General features: G+C 47.6%; 1 protein-coding gene across 3 annotated transcripts in view; it reads left to right on the forward strand.

The window, feature by feature from the left end:
- Positions 1–13,020, forward strand: part of SUFU (SUFU negative regulator of hedgehog signaling) — a 106,189-nt gene that overhangs the window by 63,651 nt on the left and 29,518 nt on the right. For 2 of the 3 annotated variants that reach the window (XR_006345234.1, XM_043924899.1), the window contains exons 4-8: positions 5,340–5,482; positions 6,380–6,465; positions 6,719–6,791; positions 9,859–10,015; positions 11,838–11,949. Coding sequence is in view for 2 of the 3 variants with exons in the window: in XM_043924899.1 (XP_043780834.1) it covers positions 5,340–5,482; positions 6,380–6,465; positions 6,719–6,791; positions 9,859–10,015; positions 11,838–11,949 (571 nt within the window). In the remaining variant the exon portion in view is untranslated. The remainder of the gene's footprint in view (positions 1–5,339; positions 5,483–6,379; positions 6,466–6,718; positions 6,792–9,858; positions 10,016–11,837; positions 11,950–13,020) is intronic. The other variant, XM_043924900.1, reaches the window with a different exon arrangement.

Genomic DNA, 13,020 nt, shown 5'->3' on the forward strand with positions numbered 1-13,020 from the left:
CCTGCAGGATTCTTCCCTTTTACCTGCTGCATTTTCTTTCTTCTTCTTAAAAATCACCTTTACAAAGATATAATTCACATATTTTATAGTTCACAGCTGTGAGACCATTACCCCAAAAAGCAACTCCAGACCAGTCACTTCCCATTCCCCCTTACGCAACCCAGCCCTGGGCAACCACTAATCTATCTCCATAGATTTGTCTACTCAGGACATTCTGTATTAATGGAACCACACATGGCCTTTCGTGACTGGCTTCTCACTTAGCATCATGTTTTTGCTGTGTTGTTCGTGTTGTGGCATGTATCAATACTTCAGAATTTTGTATTGCCAAATAATATTCCATTGTGTGGATATACCACATTTTATTTTTTCTTCATTAGTTGATGGACACTTGGGTTGTTTCCACTTTGGGGCTATTATGAATAATGCTGCTGTGAACATTCAGGTACAAGTCCTTGTGTGGACATGTTTTCATTTCTTTTGGGTATGTACCTACAAGTGGAATTGTTGGGTCATATGGTAATTCCATGTTTAGTATTTCATGGAATCACCAAACTTTTCCAAAGCAGTTCCACTGTTTTACATGGGCTTCCTGGTAGCTGAGCTGATAAAGAATTTGCCTGCAATGCAGGAGATCCTGGTTTGATTCCTGGGTCGGGAAGTTCCCCTGGAGAAGGGATAGGCTACCCACTCCAGTATTCTTGGGCTTCCCTGGTGGCTCAGGTGGTAAAGAATCTGCCTGCAATGCAGGAGACTTGGGTTCAATACCTGGGTTGGGAAGATCTCCTGGAGGAGGGCATGGCAGCCCACTCCAGTATTCTCGCCTGGAGAATCCCCATGGACAGAGGAGCCTGGCTGGCTATAGTCCTTGGGGTCAGAAAGAGTCGGACACGACTAAGCACAGCACAGCACCACTAATGCAGAGGGGATCCAATTTTTCCAAATCCTCACCAATACTTGTTATTTTCTGAGGTTTTTGTTTGCTTTTTTTGTTTGTTTTTATAATGGCCATCCTAGTGTACGTATGAGGGCTTCCCTCATAGCTCAGTCGGTAAAGAATCTACCTGCAGTTCAGGAGACCTGGGAAGATTCCCTGGAGAAGGAAACAGCAACCCACTCCAGTATCCTTGCCTGGAGAATCCCATGGACAGAGGAACCTGGCAGGCTACAGTCCATGGGGTCACAAGAGTTGGACGCGACTTAGTGGCTAAGTCAATCAGTGTATATAAAGTGGTTATTTCCTTGTGGTTTTCATTTGCATTTCTTTTCACTTTCTTGAATCACAACAGGTTTTAGTTTTAATGAAGTCCAATTTATCTTCTCTTTGTTTGTGTGTGCTTTTGGTATCTATCTAAGAACATTGCCTAATCCAAGGACAGAAGACTTACTCTTACATTTCTTCTAAGAGTTTTGTAGTGCTAACTCTTATAGTTAGGTTTATGATCCATTTTGAATTAAGTTTTATTTATGGTTTAGAGGAGGAATCCAACTTGATTCTTTTGGATGTAGATATTCATTTGTTCCATCACTATTTGCAGAAAAGAGTATTCTTTCCTGTATTGAAGTATCTTGACTATCTTGTCAAAAATTAATTGACCATAAATTTGAGGGTTTGTTTCTATAAATTCTGTTACCTTGATCAAATGGTATTCTTGTGTCAGTACCACACTGTCTTGATGACTGTAGCTTTGTAGCAAGTTTTGAAAACAGAGAGATTAAATGGTCCATCTTTTTCAAGATTGTTTTGGTTATTCTGGGTCCTTTGCATTTTCAAATGAATTTTAAAATCAGGTTGTGAATTTCTGCAGAAAACGGGGAGGGGGGCATTTGGCATTTTGATAGGGACTGTATTAAATCTGTAGATCAATTTGGGGAATATTGCCATCTTAACAATATTAAGTCTCCTTGTTTATGAGCAATTTCCATTTATGTAGGTCTTCTCTATTTTCTTTCAGCAGTTGTTTTATAGTTTTCAGAGTACAAATTTTACATTTCTTTTGTTAAATTTATTCCCAAGTATTGTATTCTTTTTGATTCTGTTGTGAATGGAATTATTTTATCAATTTCATTGTCAAGTTGCTCTTTTTAGTGTATAGAAGTATATGCACTAGCTGTTTATTATTCTTGTACTCTGAAATGTTGCTGAACTTGTTTTTTTCTGATAGTTTTTTAGTAGATTGCTTAGGATTTCAATGTATAAGATCATGTCATCTATAAATAGAGATAGTTTTATTTCCTTGTCAGTCTATCCAAATTTTTATTTCTTTTTCTTACCTTATTGCCTTGGTTAGAACCTCTAATACCATAGGGTTTTTTTGTTTGTTTGTTTTGTTTTTTAGAACCTAGGGAACGATTCCCTCTTAGTCCTTCTTTTTTATTTTATTTTAAGTTTTACTGATTTATTTATTTACTTTTGGCTACACTGGGTCTTCATTGCTGTGCACGGGCTTTCTCTAGTTGTGATGATCAGGGGCTACTCTCCAGTTGCAGTGTGCAAGCTTCTCCTTGTGGTGGCTCCTCTCGTTGTGGAGCACAGGCTCTAGACACACAAGCTTCAGTAGTTGTGGCTCAAGGGCTCCCTACAACGTGTGGAATCTTCTCAAAGCATGGATCAAACCCATGTCCCCTGCATTATCAGGGGGATTCTTAACCACAGGACTACCAGGGAAGTTCAGAACCCCTAATACCATGTTGAATAGAAGTGGTGAGAGCCAGTATCTCTGTTTTGTTGTTGATCTTAGAGGGAAATAATTCAGTGTTTCATCATCAGGTATGATGTTAGCTGCAGATTTTTTGTAGGTGCCCTTTAACAGATTGAAGAAGTTCTCAACTATTCCTAGTTTGAGTGTATTTGTCATAAAAAAAAAAGTATTGGATTTTGATAAATGCTTTTTCTGTGTCTATGGAGAGAATCATAATTTTCCAGAAAAGCTGTATTCTGTTGACGTAGTATTTACTACATTGATTTTCTTATGTTAAACTAACTTTGTATTTCTGGGATAAATCTTACTTGGTCATTGTGTCATTTTTTATGTTGTTGTATTCAGTTTGCTGATATTTTTGTTGACAATTTTTGTGTCTGTGCATAAGGGATATTGGTCCATGGCTTTCTTTTCTTGTAATGCCTTTGGTTTTGGTATCAGGGCTTCATAGAATGAATTGGGAAGTGTTACCTTTTTTTTTTGTTTGTTTGATTTTTGGAAAAGTTTATGAAAAACTGGTATTAATTCTTCTCTAAATGTTGGTAGAATTTACATTGAAGTCATTGGGCCTAGACCTTTTATTGTGGGGGGAAGCTTTTAATTACTAATTCAGTCTTTTTACCGGTTGTGTTGTTTCTTACTTGCAGATCACGCATGCTGCTTATAGACACATACTTCTGTAAAGGGGAGAAAATCTGGGAGGAGCAGGCCGAGCAGGAATTGGGAGATTTGGGGGTTTGTAGTTGACTCTCCCTGTGCCTTACTTTATTTTTTTTTTTTTTTTTTTTTTTTGTGCCTTACTTTAAATGTTGATTGAAAAGTGAAGAGATCTTGACAGTTGCAGATTCCCAGATCATAAGTAATAGACCACAATGAACTACTGTACATCAGTTCTACTACTAACTATAGTTAGTATGAACTACGACAGTTATATAAAATATGAGGTAGTTGACAATTTCAGCTATTTCAGAATGAAAAATACAAACTTACTTCATGATTATTTAAAAAAATAATAAGAAATGAAGTAGTTATTGTACATAAAACTATAGTAACCGAAACTGTATGGTATTAACAGGTATTAACATTAAAAACAGACACATAAATCAGTGGAACAGTGTAAAGAACCCAGAAATAAAGCCACACATGTGGTCAATTAATTTACAAAGTCAGAAAAAGAGAGATAAGTATCATATGATATCATTTACATGTGGAATCTAAAAAAATAAATCAAAAGGAAAAATGAAAACCAAGCTCATAGATACACATAACAGAGGTATAGTTGCCAGAGGAGAGAGGAGGTTGCTGGGGGCGGGGGGGGATGGAGTTAAAAGGTACAACTTCCTAAAAAAAAATAAAAAAAAATAAAAAAAAAATAAAAAAAAATAAAAAATTAAAAAATAAAAAAAAAGGTACAACTTCCAGTTACAAGATAAATTCTAGGGAGGGGTGTACAGCAGAGTGGCTACGGTCAACAATACTGTGTTGTATACGTGAAAGTTCCTAAGAGAGTAGATCCTAAAAGTTCTCATCACAAGAAAAACAAAAATCTGTAACTATGTGTGGTGATGGGCTTGTTGTGATAATAATTTAACAATATATATGTATAGCAAATCATTATGTTGTATGCCTTAAACAAATATAATACAATATTATATTTATATTTAATAATTTATAATTGAGGGGAAAATATGAGGTAACTTTCTGTGTGTTGATATGAAATGATCTCCAGGATACATAATTTTGAATGAAATGTGCAAAACAATGTGAAGGGAGAAGAAATGGAAAGGACCTGTAAATGCTTTCAGTCTGGTAAATGCAGGAGACCTGTGGAAGGACACCCAAGGTGAAAGGCAGGGGTGCAGGAAACTTCATAGCATCTGTGTATTTTGCCCTTGTGGCTCTGCCACCTTACGCATCTTTCTTTAAAGCAGTGGGCCTATGTGAAGGGCAACAGTGAGACTTCCAGATGGCTGTATTTGCACGTTTCTCTTAGGCAGCCTGGACCCAAAGCCTGTGTCCTCCAGGGCAACAGCTGCCCCTCTGGGCTGCATGTCTCTGCCGAGGTGTGTGAGACATGGTCAGATCTCCGTCTGCTGAGGAGCTAGTCCCTAAATCTCCCTGCCTGTGGGAAACTCAAAGGCCCTCCGAGGTTGGGAATTTCTGTTTGAACAGTTTCAGCCGCACAGAAATCCTAGTATGTTTTTCCAAGGTGAAGGGCTTTCACAGCCCCCCAGCCTTCCTGTGGACTTCTGGCCGGATGGCCCAACAGTAAAGTACTTCATTCTTTCTTGGCAGACCTGATCGTGGCTGCCCCTTCCCCCGCAGAACTCCCCCAGTGAAAATACTGGAGGAGTGAAGACTCCAGAAGTTGTTGGACCCCCCCCCCGAAGTGAGCAGCCCCACTGGCAGCCTGTCATATTCCACCGAAGGCTGGCAGGATTGGCGAGCAGGAATGCATTTGATTTTGGGGAAATAGTCATACTCTTTGCTCTCATCCGAGTGAATGCTTCCCCTCCTTCACTGGGGCCTCCTTGGAAGGCTAGGGAGCCTCCCAGCCCAGGCTTCTCAGGCCCCAGGTTGGGCTCCAGGGCTGGCTGCCGAGCCTCAAATGCTGAGGATCCTCACGTCTCTCCGCAGAGAACACCTTCTGCAGTGGTGACCATGTGTCTTGGCACAGCCCTTTAGACAACAGTGAGTCGAGAATTCAGCACATGCTGCTGACAGAGGACCCGCAGATGCAGCCCGTGCAGACACCCTTTGGGGTGGTTACCTTCCTCCAGGTGAGATCCAGGTTGGACATGGGCTCCAGCCTTCCCCGGCAGGATGGGAAGGTGGGTAAGGGAATGGACATTTTCTTTTGGTCTTCTCCCTCTTTCTAGTCCCTCTGATGGTCTGTCAGGTGGATTCAGGTGGTCTGATTCAATCTGCTGAGATGGGCTGAGGGGGCAGGGGTGGGGTCATTTGGGTAGGAGAGGGTGGCCATAGCTGAGCGGATAGCAGGGGAGGGTATTTCTGTGAACTTGTAAGACCTGGACAGCCACAGGCCCAGGACCCCTCCAGTGGGCAGCTTGGGGCTGGACTGGACCTTACCCAGGGGGGTGTGCACCTCCTCCAGCTGTAACCAGGCTGCTTGTGGTCATGGTGGGTCTCTGTGAAGGTCCAGTTGTTTCCTCTGAGATTTACTCAAAGGTTCAGCCCCTGATAAGGAAGGAGCTTTTCTGCGAGCTGCTGGCAGCCACTGGTTGTCTTTCCGAGCTTGAAAGGTCTCAAAATCTCCTCTGTTTACAATTCCTGTGATCTCGACTGGGCAGGAACATCTCCCTGGACCTCCTCTGCTTCCAGAGACATGGGCTGGGGACCCATCCTGAGTCCGCAGGGCCCTGATTTTCTCTTCTGCCATCTGGGGCTTGGCCTTGTGTCACCCAGACACCTGAGCCATCGCAGAAGGGCAAGGGTCAGACCTTGGTGCCCACCTGTGGACCGATCTGCCTCCTAGTCAGGCCGCAGTTCCTTTCTAAGGGAACCATCCTATTTTGGACACATCAACCCCAGAGCACAGATCTTGCCTGTGGTCCCCCAGGTTTGGGGACACTGAGAGAGCCTGTGTGGCTGACCTTCCGGATGGGTGGGAGGAATGGTCATTAACGCACAATGGCATCTTTGTCCCTGGGTCTCAGATTGTCGGCGTCTGCACCGAGGAGCTCCACGCAGCCCAGCAGTGGAACGGGCAGGGCATCCTGGAGCTGCTGCGGACAGTACCCGTGTGAGTGCACCCCTGCACCAGGAGCTGGGGGCAGGCTCCCCAGGTCAGGGGTTGGGAGCCCCTCCTCCTCCCTCACATTACTGCTCAGACTCTGGGTTTTCACACTGGGCCTCCCTGATCACTACCCATGGCTGTCCCTTGGCCACTAGTACCCTGTGTCCCGGGCCTGGGGCAGCGAATAGGGAAGGCTGTAGACCCAGCCCATCAGCCCCAACCCCTCAGTTACCATCCTGTCCCCTTTCCTTGTCCACAGCGCTGGCGGCCCCTGGCTGATAACTGACATGCGGAGGGGAGAGACCATATTTGAGATCGACCCGCACCTGCAAGTATGTCTTGAGTGAGGAAAACCTTTCTAGCACACTGTGCCTAGGCCTCTGCCACATAACCCTGGCTTTCCTACTGGGAAAACAGAGGAGCTGTATTTGTGAGTGAGTAGAAATATGGCATGATATGTAATTTGTTCCCTGAATTCTGCAGAGTACATAAGGGAGCAGAGAGTTCAGTCTAGGAAAAATTGTCTTCGACATACATTTTCCTGCATTTTAAAAGGATTGATTTTATTGAATGCAAATTATACATCAATAAACCTGACCAAAAAATTGGATCACCAGCAAGGAAGAAAATCAGTATAATGGGTATTGCTTGTCTGGGATTCATCCTGCCATGTTCCCCTTCTTAGAAGAACACGGACTTCCTTTCAGAAAACCTTCCTACTGCCACTGCCACACCATGGCAGACAGTGGAACAGGTGACAGCAACCCCACAGCCCAGCTGCGGGGGTGAGCGCTGATTGGTCTAAAGATCCTACCCTCTTTCAGATCATTTTCATCTTGGGCAGTCAGACCCCGAGCTCCTCCCCTGGGAAGGTTGGTATCCCTTGATCTATAAAAGAAAATCTTTATACACACAGGTCGGCCGTTCCCACTCGCTGTGTATGGTCCACCTATACAGAGTGTCAGTGTCATCTCTGGGTTTTTTATAAGCAGCACTGTTTGTATGCAGGTGAATTTTGAAAGCCATGTAGAGCATAACTTTGTTTCTTATGGGCTACTCATGAAGCAGGAACCGCAGACAGCCAATAATGTGCCTGGCACATGCCTGCCTCCTTCTCTTTTGCCCTTGCCCTTTGCAAGTCATTGCCATCTCTGAACATTTTATGCCTCTGTAGAAATCTCACAGGCCACAGGCAGCTGCCAAGAGTTAGTGTCCTAGGAAGGCTGGGAGTGGGTAGAGAGAGGTAGCAGGCAGACAGGTAGCCTGCGGTCCCTGGGCTCATTACTGCAGACCTGGGAGTTCTCAGGCAGAAGCCTACTCATTCACAGATGATGCTCCTCTATTTACCTAGTGCCTTGAACACCGAAGCTTTCCGATCACTGCCAGGATCCTGTTATCTCCTCTTTAACTTGGTTTCCTAGTAGCTGCTGCTTATGCAAGAACTGGAACCACATGGCTGTGTTTCCCTAAGCCCTTGTTCTGCAGCCACACTGGGATCCAGCACAGGGCACCGTGGGCTGTTGCTTTGGCCCCTGTCCTAAGTGCCAAGTGCTAAGAAAGCATCTGATCCTTTAAGCTACTAGGGTAAGCAGCCTGTCCTTGCTCTACATGCCGAGAACAGTTCTCCTTTCTAGTCTTTGGGCATCTCTAAGGCCAGCTGGACCCAGAGCACTATTGTTCTTTAAAAGCAAGCAAGAGCACCTCAGCGTGCATCCAGTGGGAGCTGCTCTGTGCTCACTTGTGTCTCTGGGGTCTACTTGCAGCTGGTTCATTTTAGAGCTGCTCCTGGCCCTTTGCTCCACACTCTACCACTAGCCAGCTGTGTGCGGGAACAAGTCCCCAGACTCCTCAGCGTCTTCACCCTTTCTTGTTTACTCATAAAGTAAGTGGGCTGAGCTCATTGAGCCAAGAGATGCCTTCAGCTTCTTGCTTAGGTGAGGGGCCCCAAGGTGGCCAGTGGAGAAGGAAAAACATAGACTCTATCCTGAGCAAACCAGCACCCACATGCCCCTGCCTAGGGCACAGAGAGCCACTCCCTGTCGTCAGCCTCCCCGCCTCTGCTCAAAATCCCCAGCTTTGCCTGGGCTGATGGGAGCCCTGGAGATGGGGAGGGGGGCTGATGGGAAGGAGACATCAGGCCAGGGCCACCTGCTGACTGGTGTCCAGAAGCAAGGACCCTCTCTGTAGGCTTATCTCATGCTTCCTGGACAGGCTCCCCAGCCTAAGCAGCAGGCCAGTTTGGGCCTGTGGAGCCATGGGGAGAAGGTCCCCAGACAGGGAGGAGCAGATTCTAATTGAGGTCCTGACTCAGGAGCTTTATTTGGCCCACATGACTGTTTATGAACAAGGTTGCGGGAGCCTCCCAGATGACCTTTCATCCAAAGCCCAACAGCACAACTGTATTTCACCAGAAATCCCAGGGTGTTTGTGTTCACCTCTTCCTTGAGGCCATTTGGAGAGTGTTTGGACTCCACAATGTCAAGGCCTGTGCGAAGGCAGGACCTCTGGTGGGGTTCGCAGATGCTCACCGCCCTCCCGGCCGCCAGTTCAGTCTAAGAAATGGAAAAGAATCTCCATCCAGAATCCTTGGCTGAACAAGTCAGTGATGCCACAGGGAGAGTCCTGCCCTTCTGCTCTCTGGGGGCTCATCACCGTGTGACCACACCCTCTGCTGTTGGAAGAAGAAACTGCAGGTGTGGAGCAGGAGAGACGGGGCTGAGTCCCAGTCTCTCCCGCCTGTGGCTGGCTTCCACACTGGCCTCTGGAGCAGGGCCGGGTGATCAGTCAGCAGAGGAAGGACTGTGCCTTTCCTCTAGGAGGTAGTTCCTGGCCGTGCTACGTCAGCTCTACAGGCCGGCACAGGGTGGGCAGAGTCAGGGCTCTGAAACAGGTGTGAAGGTCACTATACTGGAAGTCTAATGAGTGAGGAGAAGCTTCCTTTGGGATTTTCATTCTTCCCAGCTCCCCAAACTCCTGGTTCTCCTGGAGGAGCCCAGTGGCTGGCAGAGACCGTCATTCCTTAGTAACCAGGGCAGAATAGAGTCAGGAATCCTATTCTTCTGACACCTGTCCCATGCTTAGCGTTTACTCATGCGCGTGCCTGGTCATTAAGTCGTGTCCAGCTCTTTTTGACCCCATGGACTGCAGCCCACCAGGCTCCTCTGTCCCTGGGATTCTCCAGGCAAGAAGACTGGAGTGGGTTGCTATTTCCTTCTCCAAGGTATCTTCCCTACCGAGGGGTCGAGCCCGCCTCTCCCACATTGGCAGGTAGATTCTTTACCGCTGAGCCACCAAAGAAGCCCATAGCTCTTATTGAGGCTCAGTAAATATGGGAAAGGCGGTGGTGACCTTGGGCCACCGGTTGGCTGAAGGAACTCTGACTCTTTGGTTCTTTCCAAGCAGGAGCGAGTTGACAAAGGCATCGAGACAGACGGCTCCAACCTGAGTGGTGTCAGCGCCAAGTGCGCTTGGGATGACCTGAGCCGGCCCCCCGAGGATGACGAGGACAGCCGGAGCATCTGCGTGGCTGCTCAGCCCCGGCGCCTCTCTGGCAAAGGTGGGGGCCTCGCCTTCCCCTTGCCCAGGCTGGGTTTTACCATTTTTTGGCAGGATTTAAAGCGCCAGTGAGATCTCCAGCAAGGTGGAATGGAGGGAGCTTTACTGACCCATTTCTCCTGGGTTTTGTGTGTGTGTGTGTGTATGTGTCTCACGTTGCACCTCCAGCAGGGACCATTGTGTTTTAGATTTGCCCCTTGCAATCTGAGGTCAGGGAGGTGAGTGGAAGCCCTAGAACAGTTACAGGAAATGGCCATAGTCCACCCAAGTGCAGGAGAACAAGCCCTGGCCACCCACAGAATTGACACAGGGCCCAGCTCTAGCCTGAAAGCTGTGCCAGACCCGAGGATCACTGGCCTCAGGCCTGCCCAGGCCTCAGGTGGGAAGGGCCTGAGTGTGAGACCAGTTTATAGACTTTACCCCGCCAACACACAGACTGTCTTGCAGATACAAGGTAAGGGGCAGGGGCAAGCACCCTTACCTCTGAACATGGGGGTAGGCCTTGGAGAAGGAGGGTATGGCTCTCCTGTTAGAAGCTCACCAGGCTAGAGGTCTTGGCTAGAGGAACAGTCATGGTTTTAAAGAAAGGGCATCCCTAACTATCTTCAAAAGAAAAGCAGCCATATAAAAAGACATGTGCTTATAGCTGCTCTCTCTCCTTCCTTTCTCTATTCTTCCCCTTTTCTTTACCTTTTGAAGAGTATGATACTTGGTCCTGCATAAAATACAAATACATGTGATAGCACTTATAAAAGGTTTTCTTTCCATAAAGAACAACTTAAACCCCTCATGCAAATATCTGACCCTTTTCTTTCCTTCCTGCTTGTTCTAATGATGTGCCAAGTCCCAGGGAGGTTCTGAGAGAGTGTACAGTTATTAGACTCATTCAGTTGCTTTTGCAAAAAAGGGCTAATTGAAGGAAGGATTCACAGCTTTGTCCAAAATTTCAACCATTATTGGCTATTTAAAAAAAATTTTTTAAGTAAGATCCATGCCGCTGTAACAAATCAAATAGATAGAAAAATCACTAATCATGTTCAGCATCTACCCTAAGCCCACCCTTTGATCAACCATCATTAATTTGCTTTTTAGTGTGTGTTTGCAGAAGTAAGTCTTAGACCAAAATCTCAATATAGAGGACCAGAGTAGTAAGCTTTACCCCCGAAGACCAGCAAAGCATCTTGCAAAGAAATAATTCCACCAAGAGACTCTTTTCTCACCTCCTGATCCTTGGCAGATCCGTGGAGAGGCAGGGTTCCCTGGGATGGGAGCAAGGTGGGACTATGCCTCAGCATCCCACTGACCTGGCCCCAGGGGCAAGGGTGGCAAACCAGACACCAGCTGACCACCCCGAACCCAGAAACTTGTGTCAGGGACACCTGCCCGTTCACGGCAGAGCACTTGCAGCCCTTACTGGCATCCAGTAAGCGAGGAGAATTCCTGGGTGGTCTTGGGCAGCGGCTGTCTTGTTAGTCACTGTTTGGAGCCATGTTAGGGGTAAGCCTAGGGCCTGTGACGCAGGAAAGGAAGGATAGTGGAGGAGAGCCCTGCCTTGGAGGGTGCCCTTCTGTGGTCCAGGGGCCACTCCTTGTCTTCTACAAGAGTGGTGCTCTTCAGACCAGAGGTTTCAGGAGCACACAATGCCGCATCTGCCCCGTGTCCTCACGCTGCACTCAGATCTCACAGCTGATAGTTGGAGTGGCCTCAGGACCAGCCTTCTCGGGGCCCTTTCCCTAGCACATCTGCAGAGCAAGGATCTAAGGACAGGAATGAGGCTGCTGGGGCCCAGAGAGCTATCGGGTAACTTGGTGGTGTCATTGCAGACACAGAGCAGATCCGGGAGACCTTGAGGAGAGGACTTGAGATCAACAGCAAACCCGTCCTCCCGCCAATCAACCCTCAGCGGCAGAACGGCCTCACCCACGACCGGGCCCCGTAAGTTGCCCACCCACAGAGGGGGTCAGTCCAGCTTCCTGACAACAGTGTCCTGGGACTGGGACATGGGAGCAGTTCTGTCCTTCAGAGCCTGTCCCTATGGCTTGCATGAGAGAGAACAATGCCCAGAGGCCTTGCTGGATGGACTCAGGGTCTCTGGGGCACACAGATCCATGGTCATAAGGGCCTCGGAGGGGACCCAGCGGACCAGAAATATAAACAACAGTAAATATTTACACGGGCTGTGTGAGCAGATGGGAGGCCAAGTTGGGGGGAAATCTGACTTGGGGCCTCTCAGCCTTGTGGGAGCCCATTGTGCTGAGCACCATTCCCCTCCTTATCTCGGCCTGAGCCAGAGTTGCCCTTCCTTCCTTCCTGGAGCCTGGTCTCCGGCTGATAGCTGCAACCCCAGGGGCCTCCCTGTCTGGCCAGCCCCAGACTGGACGCCTGCTGCTGAGGCCCTTCTTCCTGCCTCCCTTCCAGGGGGCCCAGGGAAGGGAAGTCCTCTCAGGCCTCTGCTATCTGTCCACGAGCTCTTTGGAGAGACTTTTGACCACCAGAGAGGTCAGATGTACTTCCTGCTGACCTGTCCTCCTCTGATGGGGACAAATGGTGGGCAGAGCTGGAGCTGGGCACCCCCCACCTCTGCCCTTGGTCCCAGGGCAACTCCAGGGAATAGCTGCTGGCAGGGGCAGCCTGGGAACTGGCAGCCCAGAGCAGCAGCCCTGCCTGCCAGAGAGGAAGTTGCTGTGTCCTGGGCTAAAAGGGAGGCGGACCACTCCTGCAGGTCCAGGGTGACCCGTCCTTCTTCTGAGAAGTCTTTATTATACATTCACTGTGCGGCAGGCTCAGGACCCAGAGGGCCATCTGGGGTGTGGGCTTTTTTGGGAACACATGAACTGAATGAATTAATTAATTGACATGATTCTGGCTGTGGATGTAATTTGTTGGAATTAGTTACTTAGAATTCTATCTCCAGTTCCACATCCACGACCCCCAGAAGCAGTAGTGATTTAATGTGGGACAAGTCAGCATGATCTTAAGTAGTTAGGGAGGGCTTCCTGGAGGAGG

Source organism: Cervus elaphus, chromosome 15 (genome assembly GCF_910594005.1).
Source record: "Cervus elaphus chromosome 15, mCerEla1.1, whole genome shotgun sequence".
Taxonomy (NCBI): Eukaryota; Metazoa; Chordata; class Mammalia; order Artiodactyla; family Cervidae; genus Cervus; species Cervus elaphus.